The sequence below is a fragment of the Cnephaeus nilssonii genome (genome assembly GCF_951640355.1).
Source record: "Cnephaeus nilssonii genome assembly, chromosome: X".
Lineage (NCBI taxonomy): Eukaryota > Metazoa > Chordata > Mammalia > Chiroptera > Vespertilionidae > Cnephaeus > Cnephaeus nilssonii.
Genome location: NC_137071.1, coordinates 127,372,182 through 127,389,408, shown reverse-complemented (window position 1 = coordinate 127,389,408; position 17,227 = coordinate 127,372,182). Strand labels below are relative to the sequence as shown.

Genomic DNA, 17,227 nt, shown 5'->3' with positions numbered 1-17,227 from the left:
GAAAAGACTGGGAGGGCCTGCTGCAGGGATGGGAATGTGGTTGTTTGAACAAAATACAGTAAGAGATTAATAACTGACTTTTGGATTCATTGGGGAAAGGGGCAGTTGAGAAGATGGTTACTAAGTGGGGGAGGGGACCTGGCCAGAATATAGTAGGTGCACATTAAGAGCTTTCAGGATTGTGTAGTGCGGAAGGCAGGGTGAAGATTATTGAAAGGAGAATTAGGGCTACAAGAGGGGTAGGAGAAGGGGCATTGAATAAGGGGTTCTTAGAAGTATACAATAAGTGCTCATTAAAGAACTGTGGCGTTAAGTGGAGGAAAATATAGAGAATCCAGTTTATGTTTAGGATTAGAGGGAAGAACTGAAGGAGGGGTTGTCCTAGTATATAGTAGTGCTTAATAAATGCCTCCCACACTCTGACACATGAAAATTATGCATTTAATATCTGTAGAATGAATAAATGGCTCTGAATAGAAAGGCTGCTGGGTAAGGGTTCCTGGGGGTGTGGTTATCTAACTAGTAAAGAACTGGTATTCAATATATTTAGACTGAAGTAGACCCTTTTGGGGGGGGGGGGGTTAGCACTTGAGACAGGGGCAGAACTTCCAGATTTGGAATGACCTTTATATAGTAGGCTCTCAATAAACGTTTAGTGGCTTAAATAGAAAGAAGGCCCTTTGGGGTATCGACTTAAGAGTGAGAGAGGGAATCCTAAGGACATTGAAGGGAGTGGAAAGGGGGTAATCCTTAAAAACTGGGCTCTAGACTTATCAAATGAAGGACCCTGGAGAGAGGCTTTATGATCGGTGCAGGTTATCCTAAGAGTAATGAAGGGGAATGTACTCCCTACACACAACAGGCACATCCTCCCTATACACATACATGCTCACTGGATCCACTGGAAGAAAAGGACTTTGGGGAGGAGGTGTGAACATAGAGTATACAGAAGTGACTCCATACACGCTCTCATTGGAGGAAAAGGCCTATGGGGGAAGGTGATTAGAATTGAGCACCTGGCAGACAGGGAATAAATGCACACCGAATCCATTCAGAGAAAAGGTATTTGGGGAGGGAGGGCTAGGGATGGGCATAAAATCACTGGAGAAAAATCTTTTGGGGAAGGGGAGTGTGAATATTCATTGAGAGCTTGACATGTATCTTGTGCCCTCAACCCTTGCCCTAAGGCCTTTTCTATAATAGATCTTGTGAGTATATATCCAGAGTGAGTTATATGCCCACCCCAGCCCTCTCCTCAAAGACCACCTCGACTATTCAGTGAACACTGATTGAGTGCCTGCTGTGTTACATAGAAACTTGATCTCTGTGAGCTTGATCCTCCATCCACGGGGAGGAAAGACTTTTGTGGAGAAGGCACAGAATCAAGTGCACAGCAGGTGCTTCACAGATGCTCCAAGGGGTGACTAAAAAGATAAGGGCTCTGGAAAGAGGGATTGAAATGGTGCCAGATATCTGATTACTGCATTAATTGGCAGCAAAGGCCTTTAGGGAGAGGGTCTAACTTTGGATCATGCAGAAGGTGCTCAATCCCTGCTGATTGAAGCCACTGGAAGAAAGGCATTGGGAAAAGTGTTTGGGGTAAACAGCAGGCACTCGATAAATGCTTGCTGAATACACTGGAGGAAAGAGTCTTTAGGGAAGGCTCACACAAGTAGGCAGTTGATAAGTGCTAGATGGGTCTTCCAAAGGAAAGGTCTTTGAAGGAGTAGCTTGAGGATGGGGGATAAAAGAGGCACCCAATAAATGCCTTCTAGATTCATTGTAGGAAAAGGATTTTGGGGAGAGTCTGAAGATGTATCACACACAGAAGGCTCAAAAATGGTCATGGAACTCATTTGAAGAAAATGATACGTTTGAGAAAGGGGCTTGGGGATGGGGCATACCTCAAGCACTTAATTCATGGTTTCTAGATTCTTTGGAGAAATAGGCCCTTGGAGGGGGGGGGGGCTGAGGTTGGGGCACACAGAGGGCATTCAATAAAGGCTCACAAGATCTATTAAAGGCAACACCTTTGGTGAGAAGCTGGGGTGGGATACACAGCAGGCACTCAATCAGTGTTCACTGAATAGTCGAGGTGGTCTTTGAGGAGAGGGCTGGGGTGGGCATATAACTCACTCTGGATATATACTCACAAGATCTATTAGAGAAAAGGCCTTAGGGCAAGGGTTGAGGACACAAGATACATGTCAAGCTCTCAATGAATGTTCACAAAATTCATGGAAGCCAAAGGCCTTGGGAAAGGGCTCCCGTTGAGGTACACTGCAGGTACTTGATAAATGCTCAGAAGATTCATTAGAGGACAAGGCCGTTGGCGAGAGGGTTGGGGGGGGGGGACGGCAAGGGCACATTAGGTTCTCAAATGTTCACAGGATACATGGAAGCCAAGGCTTCTGGGAAGGAGGTACACAACAGGTGCCTGATAACTGCTCCCTGTATAGATCGAGGAGGCCTTGGTGGTAGTGGTTGGGCGGGGGTGGGGGTGGGGGTGGGGTGACGGGGAGTAAGGGCGGGGCACAGGGAAGCACCCAGCATAATAATTTAAGAAAAAGGGTTTGGGTGAGGGGGTCAAGTGCTGGGCACGCAAGTGGTGCTCAATAATTGCTCGTCACAGAACCATCTGGGGACCCAGGCCCGCGGGGAGACGTCCGCGGCAGTGGCTTACCAGTCGGTGTGGGGCTCGTCGATGACCAGCAGCACCCTGGCGGCGGCGCCCCCACGGCCTGCGCCCCCAGAGCCGCCGCCCACCTGCTCGCTGAAGGTGGCGGCCGCGGCCGCAGTGGTCTGCTTGACTGCGTTGGACAGCGACGAGAAGAAGCCACCGCCTCCCGAGGACCCGGGGCTAGGGGCGGCGGGAGAGGCCACCGGGGCGGCTGAGGAGGCCCTCTCGGTAGTGGCAGTCGCGGGACCGGGCGTGGCTGCAGGGCTGGGGGCAGCAGGTGGCGGCGGGGGCGGCTGCGGGCGCTGCAGGTCTGTCATGTACCCATTTGGCAGATTGGCCATGAAGTTGCTGTCGGACAGGCGGCGCCGCAGGTAGTTCATGGCTGCGGCGCAGGGCAGGGGGTCCGAGGAGCCGTCTGATCAGGAGCCGCGGGGGTGGACCGCGCGGGGCCCAGGAGCACAGCTGCGCTCGCACGCACGACGCGACTCTTCCGCTGCCCGCTGCAGACTGAGGCAGCGCTGAGTCGCCACCGCCGCAGCGCGGATGGTCGCGCCCGTGCCTCCCTATCTCGCGCCCTGCGTGGTGCAGTCCGGCTAGGCCGGCGGTGGCACGGACGCGACCAAGGCTACGGGGAAGGGGGGTTTGAGGAGGAATGACGAGTGACGTCAGCGCGCCTTCAGTGCTGGGGCGGCGGTGGCGCACGCCAGCAGGCGGGGGCGAAGGCGCTGTCCGCGGTGCTGAAGGGGGCAGTGCGCACGCGCCACGCCGCATCCTGTTCCCTTCCCCCCCCCATCCGATTGGGGATGCGCAATTTGGCAAGTGGGGGTGGGGTGGGTGCTTGTTGGGAGGGTCGGAGTCGGTGGTCAGGCAAGCCCCCCACCCCACTTCATTCTGGTCTTCACACCCAATCGCACCCACACGCAGGACCCTCCGCAGATACTTGGTTTCCAGTGTTGGTAGTCACCACAGAAGGCATGTGGGGGTGGCAATGGAGGCACACCCCGAGGCACAAAAGTAGAGAAATAACTCCCTCACGACGAGGGGTGGGAGTAGCCTGCGGGGAGATCAGTTCCCCAGGTACACACAGGCTCAGCTAGGCAGAGAGGTGTGGGGGAGGCCTAGATAGCATTAGACAGGTAGAGGTGGACACCTGAGGGGAGGCTGGAGGCACACAGGGAATGACACACATGTGGGAATACATGTAGACACAAGTAAGGAAACACACGAAGGCATAGAGAGAGAGAACACACACCAATCTAGGTATCTATACACACACACAAGCCCAGGATAACACACATGCGCATACATGCACACGTATACACTTACACATGCACACAGGCACCACACCAACACACAGATAAGGGAAAATCACACAAGTATGCACACCCAGACAAAACACATACCCACAGACAATGATGGACAAACCTAGATCAGCCACACACATATTCCCTGAACTCTAGCCCTGATATGTGTCCATCTATCCCCATCTACACACACACTGGGTCCGTACACCCCCAATCATTTGCCATGGGCACAACCAAAACCCACAATACCCACCTGGCATAATTAGTACCCTTTGCACCAGAGAGGCAGACCCAAACTAGGGTAGGGACACAGTAAGTGCCAAATGTTTGCCATATGAGCAAATGACCTTTACTAGTATAGTCTGGAGAGAGGTGGGCTGTGGAAGCCAATCCGTCAGCTCCTATTAAGATCCCGATTACAATGAAAGTACAAATTCATTTTAAAAGAATAATTTGTTGACTGTACCCCATGCTTAACCGAGCTGTTTACATGTATTGTCTTATCCAACCCTCACAACAATCCTATGGGGTGGTTATTATCATTTCCATTTTACACACGAAGGGACTCAATCCCAATTCATTTCTAAAGGGTGATGTGATCCATACATTTTTCTCTTTTTAAGAATGTGCCAGAAAGAGGTCCCAGTGTGGCTGCAACAAATTGATCAAGGGGGATTGTGGCAGAAAATGGGGTTGGAGAGGTTAGCAGGGACTGGATGGGCCATAGTGAGTGGTGATGGTGGACCAAGTGAGGCAGGTACAAGATATGGCAAGAAACGGGCAGATGTGGAGTCTCCTCTGCCTGCAGGATTTTCAGGTGAATCATCTACTTATCCATGTGCCCATTCTTCATTCATTACTTCATTGGCTTGTTTAAACAACATAGTAATGGTGTGGGGTCTGGAATCAGAGTGCCTGCCTTCAAACTAAAAATGATCTTGACTCACCTCTAAGGGTGGGATGGAAAAGAGACAACCTCCACTCTTGCATGTGCTGTGACTTCTGCCAGGAATGTCCCCTGCCCCTTCAAAGATCATCTTTGATCAAGGTCTTCAGGAAGTCGCCTCCCCCACGACTCAGACCCCATCTCCTCTTCCAATAGGCTCCCACAGTCGTCAAGTCAAATATTTCCAAGCCATCCTCTACTTCCTCCTCCACCCCAGCCAGCTTGGGTCTCACCTCCAGGCCTTTACTTTGGACATTCCTTGCCCCTCTCCCCTGGATGCCTTCTCTGCCATTTCACATCCCTTTTCTCCGCTTTGGAGAACTACCCAAGAATCAGGTATTTCCCAATATTTCGAAGTATGTGGTCCAGTTTCTTGCTCAATAACTGGAACAAACAAGTTGTGCTGGACATATGGTGCCCTCTCTCGGGAAAAGGAGCAGCTGCAGGTCGACAGACCTTTCTGGCTCCTTGGGAATCTGTCACCAGATTGCCTCTTCCCAGGGGCCCCATTTCCAGGTTCCTAGTACTTGTGGACCCCAGCATCATTCCCTTTCTCCAGGTGGTTCAATTTCCAGAAATTAATTTTTTAATAGATTGTTTTACAGAAGAATGAAGATTCCCCCCAGGAGTATCTCAACTCCTTGAGGCAGAGGTGAGGCTCTCCTGCACTGTCTCCATCTTCTCCAGCAGGAATTAAAAAGAAGTGGCTCCAAGAGTGCTTTTGTTGTTGTTGTGTGTACCTACGTTTATAACTCACACACACATATCCATGTTGCCCTAATGTGCATGCGTGCACATACACACTTCTGTAATTTACATTGTTACAGTGCACACACGGTTGTAACTTCACATTCACTGCACATCCACTCGACACATCCTTAATTTTTGCACAGACCCGTAGGTCTGTAGATCACACATACACAAAGATATGTGCCTCACACTACACACACACAAACTTACACTTTCTTGCAAACACATACCTCTCTCCTACTCTGCATTAGCAACCAGAACCCCTCATTTTGGCTTATTCCTCCCAAGATGATTATTTATCAACGTTGTCTTCATCCCAACCCATCAACTGGTCCATTTTACACAAGAGGAAATCAACCCAGAGAACTGGGTATTCTGACATACTCTGGGTGTCGCAAATCTCCCATCTGAACCCTCCCTCACAGAGGTGCCCCTCCACCCACAGCACTAAGTCCTAAACTCTGCTCCTGACATGGTGCTTCAGAAATGTTCAGCCCACTACCTTTTGTGTCTATTTCCTCCTTGGTAAATGGGGATAATAATAGTGACACTCATAGTTTCATTGTAGATTAAGTGAATTCATGCTATGGAGGCTTAAAATACTACCAGGCACAGAGAAAGTACTCTCTAAGTATTAGCTATTACCATAATTATGACGATTCTTATGCTTTGTCTCATTACAAGGGCCCCAGCATTCATAAGTGATAAATCAATGAGCAAGTGCTAAGGGTATTAATGTCTGCGTTTGTTCCCTTCACTGTGGAGACAGGTACCACTCCAACTCTTCTTTCCTCTACCCAACGGTATCCAGGACTGTTGTTAGTATACTGTGCAGTAGGTGTTGAGAAGTGTTGAATAAATGTTCAAAGGAAAGGGTCACCTACTCTGAGTCTGTTCCCTTGTTCAGATGTCCTCTCCTTCTACCAGCCCTCCTCCACCCCAGATGCCCAGACTTAATTCTAGTATACAGTAGACACTAATAAGTGTTGAAGGAATGAACAAATGCTAACAGGAATATGTGTCTGCGTTTGGGCTCCTCCTGGCAGATGCTGACTCTAGCATCTCTCCCTCCCCTCTCCCCTCCCGCTCCAGCTTAAAGCACTTCATAAGCACTTCCTCCCCCCTCCTCCAGAGCTATTTGTTGCCCTTAATTGTAGCCTTGGAGCTGGGCTGTTGGGAGTGGGTGGGTGCAGGTGCTGGTGCAGCGGGGGCGCCACCCCAGCCATGCCTCTGCTGCCTGCTGCTGTTTACCTGGGATTGATGTGGAATCTGCCAGCCCAGAGGCTCTGGTAGGTGGGAACCTAGGGAGCTGTAGGAGGCAGGGAGATAGATAACAAGCACACCAGCCAATCGGAAAGTGCCTGGCAGGGTGAGCAGCCAAACAGGAAACCCATAACATGGAGCTCTGCAGAAGAACATGCTGGGTGACTCCAGACACTGGGGGGTAGGTGTGGGGGGCAGACACTGGGCTTCAGCAGGAGTGAAGGGATGGATACTTGCCTTCATTCCTGCCAAACTGGCCACAGTGGAAAATACAGTTTTCCATAACAGGCCACTGCGACATGCTGTGCCCTTTGGCCTAGAAGATGCTATTGCCCATTCTTGAGGAAGAGGCTGGTTTATTGAGGTCTGGGAAGTCAGAGTGTCAGAATGGAAGAGAGGTATTAGAGCTTCTCATCTTCAGGGTCTTTGCAGGCAGGCACGTGTAGACATGGCTTCTTCTCCTCCACCATCAACCTCTGCCCCTGTAGCGGCTCGCACTTTGCCAATGGTGTCCCCCAGAAGGTCACATTCTTCTCACCTTGACCTTCCACGATGGAAATAGTGGGCCTGAAGCATTAGTGGTGGGGGGGAATGGAGGGGAGACACTCAGGGAAGGCAAGAATGCATTCAACAAACTCTTATTGAGTGCATACTATGTGCCCAAAACTTTTTAACTGTGAGATATTGGGCAATTTCTTTACCTTCCCTGTGCCTCACTTTCTCTCATCTGAAAAAATGGGAATAATGGAAACAACAATCCTTCTATATAATAGAGGTAATATGCAAATGGACCCTCACAAGATGGCCGCCCCCACATTGTCACAAGATGACCATCCCCACGTTGTCACAAGATGGCTGGCAGGGGAGGGCAATTGGGGGTGATCAGGTCGGCAGGGGAGCTGGCAGTTGGGGGAGATCAGGCCGGCAGGGGAGCAGTTAGGTGTCAATCAGGCCAGCAGGGGAGCAGTTAGGGGGTGATCAAGCTGGCAGGCAGAAGCATTTAGGGGCAATCAGGCAGGCAGGTAGGTGAGCGGTTAGGAGCCAGCAGTCCTGGATTGTGAGAGGGATATCCGACTGCCGGGATCTCAGATTGGAGAGGGTGCAAGCTGGGCTGAGGGACACCCCCTCCCCAGTGCACAAATTTCATGCACCGGGCCTCTAGTAATAATAATAATAACACCCACATCACTGGGTTGAGTGTGGATAAATAAGTTACAGAGTGGTGTCTGGTACACAGTAAGTGCTTAATAAATGCCAGTGATTGTTACTAGTTGACATTAGCTACCTTCTCTTACATCCCAAACTCTTTACATTTCTCTCCCCACTGCCCACTGGAAAAACAAAACAAATGCTTTGCTCTAGCATTCAGGGCGTGTTGTTGTGCCCAAATCTCTGCCCCAAGGCAATGTCTGTCTCTCTTCCTCTTTATCCAGACTCAGTCCCGTGTCCAGAATGGTCTTTGCCTGGATTATTTCTCTCACTAGGCAAGCCCTCCATTCACTCATATCCTGATTTTCTCAATCATCCCTTGCTCCATTCATTCCCTCACTCTGTCAAGTCCTTCATGCTTCCACTTAACACCCCTAATGCATCTTTAGGACCCACCCTAAACCCCACAGCTGGAGACCACTTTCCAGATTGTAGGCCTTCCATGAGATGGGAACAAGCCACTTCATCTAGTAGTTTGATGCACACTATCTTATATAATAAAAGGGTAATATGCAAATTGACTGACCACCAGGGGGCAGAAGCTCAACGCTGGAGCTGCCCCCTGGTGGTCAGTGCGCTCCCACAATGGGAGCACTGCTCAGCCAGAAGCCAGGCTGATGGCTGGAGGGGCGCAGTGGCAGTGGCAGGAGCCTCTCCCGCCTCTGCGGCAGTCAGGCATCCCCCGAGGGCTCTTGGACTGAGAAAGGGCACAGGCTGGGCTGAGGTCCCCCACCCCTGCCCCCCGTCAGTGCATGAATGTCATGCACCAGGCCTCTAGTGTGGAAATAAGAAGGGATGCATGGGTATTTTAACCCTCTCCCAAACCTGGGCTACCCTGGCCACTGGGAAACACTTTTGAGTAACTGATCACCTGTGTCCAGGAATCTGCGTACACAGTCTTGACCCCTTTCTGTCAGGGGAGGCCTGATCAGTTTCCTAGACCCAGGTTGAGGTGGCAGACCCTTTCCCACATACCAAGCATTCCTCATATGCCTTCTATCAGGGCCCTGTCTACCTAGATCTCTTGGGAGACCCATGGGATCTGGGGTGTGTGTGTCTGCAACTGTTGCCGAAAAGGCCTTATAGTATCTGGGGGCAGTGAGATATTGAGTGAGACACTGAGCCACCCATGGAGGCATGGGCCTGAAGGAGTAAGTGAATGGAGGCATGAGTGACTGAACAAGCCCATCAAAGCAGAGCAAGTCGACACACGGAAGACTGAGTGAATGGGGGAATGGCTGAGTGACTGAATGTGTGACTTATGGGCACAAAGGCTACTAACTCTCCCATCAGTATCTTCTTTCTCAGCTTCTTCTTTAGTTACCCCCACTTCCTGAAGCTGGGGAGTGGCACTGGGCAAGGCAGGCACCTTAGGCTCAGTGATAGAAGCCCTGGTTGGGGATAGCTGACTCTCCTGCCCCAAACGCTGACATACACAGCGGTATCATTGCCCCTTCTTAGGCATTCTCTGCCTCCTCACTCACGCGAAGTTGGGGAGATGGGCCTTGCAGAGGCGCTTGCGGCTGCGGGTGGGGCTGGGTCCACATGGGGGCGTGCACAGCCCCCAGGTACTCCACTCTGACCATGAGCCATCCACTGCAATGAGAAGAGGGAGTTACTGAGTCAGAATTAGTGGTTTCAGGGGGTTAGTGAGAGAGAGGCTGCAGGGACACGGGGTCCATGGCAGAGAGTCAGAAACCCCCATCGCTTCCAGGGCCGCCCACCCTCACAGCCCAGTCTGGGGAGCACTCACACAGGCAGCGGTGGATGTTGTAGCAGTACCGGATATCCTCTTGCTCCCCGGCGCAGCGAAGTCCAGGTAACTTGCGGCCTTTGCAGTCCCTTGAGCGTATCTGCTGGCCTTGGATCTCCTGACATTTGATTTGTGATATCTTCGGGCGTTTGCACTCGTCCCATTCCCCCCATGGCCCCCACTCTCCATTCACTGCAGAGACAGGGGTAGCAGGGGCTCGCACCAAAGAAGGGAGCCAGCAAGGAGGCTGACAGAAAGGGATGAGTGCTGGGGGCAGAGTGGCGGTGATCAGTCGTGGGAAATGGGTGATCAGAGGTGCAACCAAGGCACCATGGCCAGGAGTGGAGGCATCGAAGGCAAGGCCAAGGCCTCTGACACTCTGGGACAGGGCAGCAGAGAAGGGTGGGGGGCTTAGGCGTGGAAATGGTGCATCCTGAGGTGCTAACCAGGGCATTCCCTGGCCGTGTTGCAGGTGTGGGTCCGCGTGGCATCACCAGCACAGAAGGGGCCCCCGTGCTTGGGCACAGGGTGATCACATGTCCGTCGTTCCATGGTCTGGCCCAGGCCACAGGTCACCGGGCAGGGACTCACTGGGCCCCATGGCCCCCAGCCTCCAGCCACTGTTGGGGGGGGGGAGGAGAGGGAATAGGAGTGAGGAAAGGCCACTTCCATCTCCCTGCTTCAGCCCTCAGACCCTTGAGGCAGTCCGTCCCCAAACAAAGAGGTACAGGGTCACACGGTCTCAGATTTATCCCATGAAATGGCAGGGCATCTGTGTCTGAATCCAGAGCAGCGTGTCAGAGGCCTTATCCCTATGTACCTGGGCAGGGTGGCAGGCCGCTGCAGCCCCGCTGCTCAGATGCGATCCCTGGGCACGGGTTCCCAGGAGGCTTTGTGGAGGGCTCAGGCGCAGTACACGTGCGGCTCCGTCTTTCCACAGGTGCCCTGGAGCCGCCATGGCAGGAGCCCGAGCAGGGGCCCCAGGGGCCCCAAGCAGCCCAGGCCCCATGTGCTGTGGGGAGGGGTAGAGAGAGGCCAAGTGAGGTCATGCATGCTGAAGTCCTCCTACCCTGGCAGGTCCCTCCAGAACCCTCAGAGCCACCCGGGGGGTCCGCATCTGTGCCCTGTGGTTGCCCTCACTCACTGGGGCAGACCTGCTTCGTGTCACAGGCCTCTGACTCCTGGGCCTCTCCTGGGCAGAAGCCCCCACATTTGGGGGCGGGCGCATCACATTTTCGCTGACGGGTCCGGGTCCCTTTGGAGCAGGTGACGGAGCAAGGCGTCCAGGGCCCCCAGTTGGACCAGCCGCCCATCTCTGTGGGAGAGAAGAGAGGGGGACAGGATGGAGGTGGGGGTGTCATTCCGGGGTGCTCGCTTCCTCTTGCAGCCCGCATCAGCTAATCCTGTCCCCACGTTCTCTGTCACACTTGGTCCATCATCATTGCCCATCTTGACTACTGCAGTCACCTGCACACGGGAACCTCTGCTTCGCCCCTCACCACAGTTTGTCTTCCTCCTGACAGCGAGCGGGCCACAACCCAAGTCAGATCACATCTCTCCGCTGCCCGTAACCCATTTCAATCAAAATAAAAGCCAACCTCCTCACCATGGCCCACAAGGATCAGGCTCCCTCTGACCTCACCTCCTACCACTATCCTCCAGCCACACTCCGCCTCCTCCTTAGGGCCTCACAAACAGCAGGCCCCATCCCGCCCTCAGGGCCTCTGGCCCCACTGTTCCCAGGGCCGCCTTGCTGATCCCTCCTCACCAGGACAGCACGGCTGGTTCTCGCAGGCCTGCAGCTGCCACTCCAGGGTCCCAGGCTGCACCTTCTCTGGGCACTGTCCCCCCCAGCCTATGCAGCGCCGGTGCCGCAGCTGGGAGCCCTCAGTGCAGGTCACTGAGCAGGGGCTCCAGCTGGACCACGGTGACCACTGCGGGGACCTGCAGAGAGAAGCACATATGCCCCGTTGCCCCGTCCGTGAGCTGGCAAGGACAGTGAACAGGACAGGTGAGTGTGGGCGAGCATAGGCGGGGGTGTGGGAGAACTATGTGTGAAACAATGGGAGTACCTACCTCAAGGATATTGGGGGACCAGATGGGAAGGATGGGCATACAGTAAGTGTTCAATAAATATCATTTACCTTCACGACCAGAGACCCTTGGCAGCCCCCCGGACAGTGCCAGGCATGCGGTAAGCAAATATAAGGACAAGGGGCCCAGAACTGCTGTCAGAAACCCATTGGGCAACCACTGTGCAAACAGGAAGCGCTCAATAAATAGGAGCCGTCACCCCAACGAGCTCAGAGAACCCGTCAGAAATACCCCAGCTCTGTCCTTAGACACCTGCACAGCATAATGTGAAAGAGATGAGAGCTGTTGACATGACTAGGGACCCAGAGCTGCCTTCAAAAAAATCCCCAAGCCGAAACCGGTTTGGCTCAGTGGATAGAGCGTCGGCCTGCAGACTGAAAGGTCTCAGGTTCGATTCCGGTCAAGGGCATGTACCTTGGTTGCGGGCACATCCCCAGTGGGGGGTGTGCAAGAGGCAGCTGATCGATGTTTCTCTTTCATCGATGTTTCTAACTCTCTATCCCTCTCTCTTCCTCTCTGTAAAAAATCAATAAAATATATTTTTTTAAAAATCCCCAAGCACCTCATCTTTTTGTTGTTGTTTTTTAATCCTCACCCGAGGCTATTTTCCCATTGATTTTTAGAGAGAGTGGAAGAGAGAGGGAAAGACAGAGAGAAACATCGATGGGAGAGAAACACACCAATTGGTTGCCTCCTGCGCAAGCCCCGACCAGGGCCCAGGCCGAGGAGGAGCCTGCAACCCAGGTGCGTGCCCAAGCTCCTCACCTTCACAGTGTATCTGGGACATGCAGTAAGCAGTTAGAAAATATGTCTGGCATACAGTAAGCGCTTAATACATGCAAGCTGGCATCATGATTAGGAGACTAGAGCTACCCTTGGAAATCCTCCAGCGGCCCCTGGCCTCCGCAATGCATTTGTTATGCCGGAAGTGCTCAATGAATGTGAAGTTGTCCTCATAATTAGGGCCTGGAGCCACCCTTAGAATCCCCCAAACTCTCCCGCCTCCATAACACATCTGTATACAGTAAGCACTCAATATAAGCTGTCATCGCAATTAGGGGACTTGAGCCACCATCAGAAATACCTGGGCTGCAGCCCACCCACCATGCTTCCGGTATGCCGGAAATGCTCAATACATGCAAGCTATAGCAGTGGTTCTCAACGGGGGGGGTGATCCTGCAGCCCAGGGGCCATGCAGCAATGTCTGGAGACATTTTCGTTGTTCCAACTGCTGTGGGGAGTTGCTACTGGCACCTAATGAGAGGCCAGAGTTGCTACAAAACACCTTGCAATGCACCCCCCCCCCGCCCCTGCCCCGCCCCAACCAATAATAATTTTCTGGCCTCAAAAGTCCATAGAACCGAAGCTGAGAAACCCAGAGCTATGGTCACGATCAGGGCCTCGGAACCACCTTTGGGAACCCCAGAGAAGGAATGAGTCCAGGTCGGGGTCGCCCTGCACAGTCCTTCCTGCCTCCCGCAAGCCCAGGGTCCCCCTCACCTGCACGCCTGGCAGAGATTGCTGCCAGGCTCCTGGAAGGCATAGGCAGCGTTGAGACAGCAGTCTTGCACACGCACACCTCCGCCCAGGAGGCCCTTGCACTTGCCTGAGGACTCCTCATACTGGGTGAAGCAGACGACAGGCTCTGAGCCTGTACCAGGGTGGAGGGAGGAGGGATGGTCAGGGTGTTACTGGTGGGCCCGGGCACCCTGGGCCAGCTAGGCTCACCCACTCACCTGTGGCCGGCAGGGTGAGAAGCAGCAGCAGTGACGGCAGCAGCAGCCAGGAGGCCTGCGCTGGGGTGGGCATGGTGAGCACTGAGCTCCTGCGGCCCCGCCTGGCTTTATGTGCGCTGGGAGTCAGTGGGAAAGAGGAACCAGGGGCAGGGGAACTGGGAGGGCAAAGAGCAGCAGTGGGGGGGGGGGGAGGACTTTTTAGCTCCCACCTCTCCCTTGTCACCTCTGTCTACGAGCCACCTTCCTCTACTCACCTCTCCTTACTTCTGATCTCAATCTCAGTCCAGTTTTGTTATCACTGTATCCCCACACCCCATGCCCCACCTATCAACCCTTCAGCACTCAATGAATGCTCTTTGAACAAATTCTAGTGAAGGGAAATGGAGCATTGGACTTTGGAGCAAGACCAACTTCCTAGTTGTGTAACCTTGGGCAAGTCACTGGAACCTCTGTGAGCCCGTTTCTTTCTCTTTCTTTCTTTCTTTCTTTCTTTCTTTCTTTCTTTCTTTCTTTCTTTCTTTCTTTCTTTCTTTCTTTCTTTCTTCTTTCCTTTCTTTCTTTTTCTTTCTTTCTTTCTTTCTTTTCTTGCTTTCTTTCTTTCTTGCTTTCTCTCTCTCTCTCTCTCTCTTTCTTTCCTTCTTCTTTTTTAAAAAAAATATATTTTATTGATTTTTTTACAGAGAGGAAGGGAGAGGGATAGAGAGTTAGAAACATCGATCAGCTGCCTCCTGCACACCTCCTACTGGGTATCTGCCCGCAACCAAGGTACATGCCCTTGACCGGAATCGAACCTGGGACCCTTCAGTCCACAGGCCGACGCTCTATCCACTGAGCCAAACCAGTTAGGGCATCTTTTTTTAAAAAAATATCTTTTCATTGATTTCAGAGAGGAAGGGAGAGGGAGAGAGAAACATCAATGATGAGAGAATCATTGATCGGCTACCTCCTGCACACCCCCTACTAGGGATCAAGCCCGAAACCCGGCCATGTGCCCTTGACTGGAATCGAACTGTGACCTTCTGGTTCATAGGTCGATGCTCAACCACTGCGCCACTCGGCTGGGCTGAGTCCTGTAAAATGCATCCTTTCTACCATGACAGGATCAACCTCATGGCACCGGTGAACAAGGGTGAAATGACTGGCATGCTCAGGTTGTCCCTCTTCACGGGGTGCGGTGGGCATTGAGATCATTGCTTCATTCTACACCCTGACTTAACCCACCCTCCTCTTTCCTGAAAGAGAGGTCCCCTGTGGTCAGCATGGGGAAGGGAGTTCAGCACAAGGGAAGTGAGAAGGGGAAGTGACAAGAGTGTGGGGAGGATTCAGGAGTGAATTGGAGATATCCAGTCCCAGGGGCCCAGCTGGGGACACCTTCAGGGGCTGCGGAGGGGGTGCTCGGAAGGGAACCGGCCTGGTCATGTTCCAGCAGAGCAACTTGGATACGTGACACCCCCCCCCCCCTTGAGCCTACATCATAGGGTTTGTTGCGAAGATTGGGCGCTAAGGTTTTTTCAAGTCCTTAACACAGTGCCTGGCATATAGCAGATGATCTGTTTGTTAAATACATTTATCCAACATTTACTGGGCACCTATTGGGTATCAGATGCTGTTCTTGGCATTGGATGTAGCAGAGAATGACAGCCCCAAATCCTGGACTGCAAGGGGCTTATACTCTGAAAGAAGGCACATAATAAATGCCGCCTCCCTCACAGAGGCTTTCCCCAGGTACCCTTTGTATATGGCATCCCGGTCACTCTCTAACCCAGTGGCTCTCAAACCTTAGTGTGCATCAGAATCATCCAGAAGGTTGATGAAATCATGGATTGCTAGGCTGCACCGGTTTCTGATTCTGTAGGTCTGGAGTCAAGAACGTGCATTAAAAAAATTTTTTTTTAAAAAAATCCTCATCTGAGGCTATCTTTCCATTGATTTTCAGAGAGAGTGGAAGAGAGAGGGAAAGAGAGAAATATTGATGTGAGAGAAACACATCGATTGGTTGCCTCCTGCACGTGCTCTGACCAGGGCCTGGGCTAGGGAGAAGCCTGCAACAGAGGTACATGCCCTTGACCGGAATCAAACCCAGGACCCTTCAGTCCGCAGGCTGACACTCTATCCACTGAGCCACACCAGTTAGGGCAAAAAACAAGAATCTTTTAAAGTAACAATAATGACGCCCATGAAAAACACACAAGGTGTCAAAACAAGCCAGAGGAAAATCATTTGGGCAAAAAATGAAATAGGATCCCAAGTCAAATTTATAGAAAATATTCCTTTATTAACTTTTGGTCGAGAATATGTTTGTATATTTTCAGAAAACAACTCCGAGACCATGTGGATTCCAGCAACAGAGAGGAATCGACAGGACTACTCCAGCCATGAAGACAGAAGAGAAGTAGTCCAGAGATGGAAGACACTGACGTCGCCTTGCCATACTAGCAGTCAGCAGCTGTGCATCACTGCAGGTTGCCCAGGACCAAACCAGAGAGAGTCGGACCTGCATTACCACCATTTGTCCACCATCCAGAACTGTAATGTCAGTGCTGACATGTACACATAAGGAACTTTTGGACATTGAAATTGGGTCTCAAAAGAACTGTTGGCCCAGAAAGAAACTCACTACAGACTGATTCATTTGCCTGTCACCATAACCATTATTGCTTGTCTCATTTTCGGTTCTTATAAGTGTATTTCTAATAGCACATGATCTCGCTCATCTAGGGGAAATAATGAACAACATAGACTGATGAACAAGAACAGACCCAGAAACAAGGGGGCATCGACCGGACTGTCGGGCCTCAGAGGGAGGGTAGGGGAGGGTGGGGGTAAGGGGGAGAGATCAACCAAAGGACTGTGTGCAAGCATATGAGCCTAACCAATGGTTAAGGACAACAGGGGGGTGGGGGCATGCATGGGGAGGGGTGTGGGATGGGAATGGGGGGATGAGGACAAATATGTGATATCTTAATCAATAAAGTAATTTAAAAAAAAAGAATAAAGTAACAATAAGGTGTCTAAGAAGGGTAGCAAGGCCATGTCTCCTGCATTCAGAGGGAGAAATGCCATCCCACAACTTAAAACAAAGTAAAAGAAGTTGATTTGGTCAGGGTTAACGTTAAAACAGAACTTTCTCAAGAACATTAATCTTGTTTTATGGGCGATAAGGTGTGTTGACTTTGAGATGTACTCTGTTCCTTGGAACATAAGCCTGTCTCAGAAAGTGTGCTTTGAACAAAGAGGGCTTGTTAGTATTCCAAGACTTCAGACAGCAGCGCTGTTATCCTGTGAAAACAAATTCAAGAAACCTGTACTTCTGCTTTATCTAAGCACCCGTTGCCCTGGTAATAATGTTATAACTGATATTCCCTTTGTTTCTAAGCTGTGTAAACACTCACAGGACTCCCTGTGGAGGGGGCTCATCGGCGCTTTCATCTCTCCCTGTATGTCTGGGCAATAAAATGACTGCAGATTTCTTATTTAAACAAAGAGTGAGAA

At 51.7% G+C, this 17,227-nt stretch overlaps 2 protein-coding genes across 3 annotated transcripts in view; both read right to left on the bottom strand.

Annotated features, from left to right (window-relative positions):
• The window catches only part of SYN1 (synapsin I), a 33,950-nt gene extending 30,790 nt beyond the window's left edge, over positions 1-3,160 (bottom strand). For both annotated transcript variants that reach the window (XM_079764947.1, XM_079764948.1), the window contains exon 1: positions 2,684-3,160. In XM_079764947.1, the coding sequence (XP_079621073.1) occupies positions 2,684-3,060 (377 nt within the window). In that variant the 5' untranslated portion in view covers positions 3,061-3,160. The remainder of the gene's footprint in view (positions 1-2,683) is intronic.
• Positions 3,161-7,270: 4,110 nt separating this feature from the next.
• On the bottom strand, positions 7,271-13,879 carry CFP (complement factor properdin). Its single transcript, XM_079764966.1, has 9 exons — positions 13,736-13,879; positions 13,500-13,650; positions 11,674-11,849; positions 11,050-11,220; positions 10,726-10,917; positions 10,352-10,525; positions 9,906-10,097; positions 9,637-9,748; positions 7,271-7,510 (listed from the first exon to the last, which is right to left on the bottom strand). The coding sequence occupies exons 1-9, from the start codon at positions 13,806-13,808 to the stop codon at positions 7,345-7,347; spliced, it is 1,407 nt and encodes a 468-aa protein (XP_079621092.1). The 5' UTR covers positions 13,809-13,879; the 3' UTR covers positions 7,271-7,344.
• Positions 13,880-17,227: the final 3,348 nt, after the last annotated feature.

Coding starts and splice junctions, on each gene's coding strand:
- CFP (XM_079764966.1), bottom strand. CDS start 13,808: ATGCCCACCCCAGCGCAGGCCTCCTGGCTGCTGCTGCCGTCACTGCTG. Junction 10,098..10,351: donor CACGGCCAGGGAATGCCCTG/GTTAGCACCTCA, acceptor CTGTCTCTGCAG/TGAATGGAGAGTGGGGGCCA. Junction 7,511..9,636: donor GCCCATCTCCCCAACTTCGC/GTGAGTGAGGAG, acceptor CTAATGCTTCAG/GCCCACTATTTCCATCGTGG.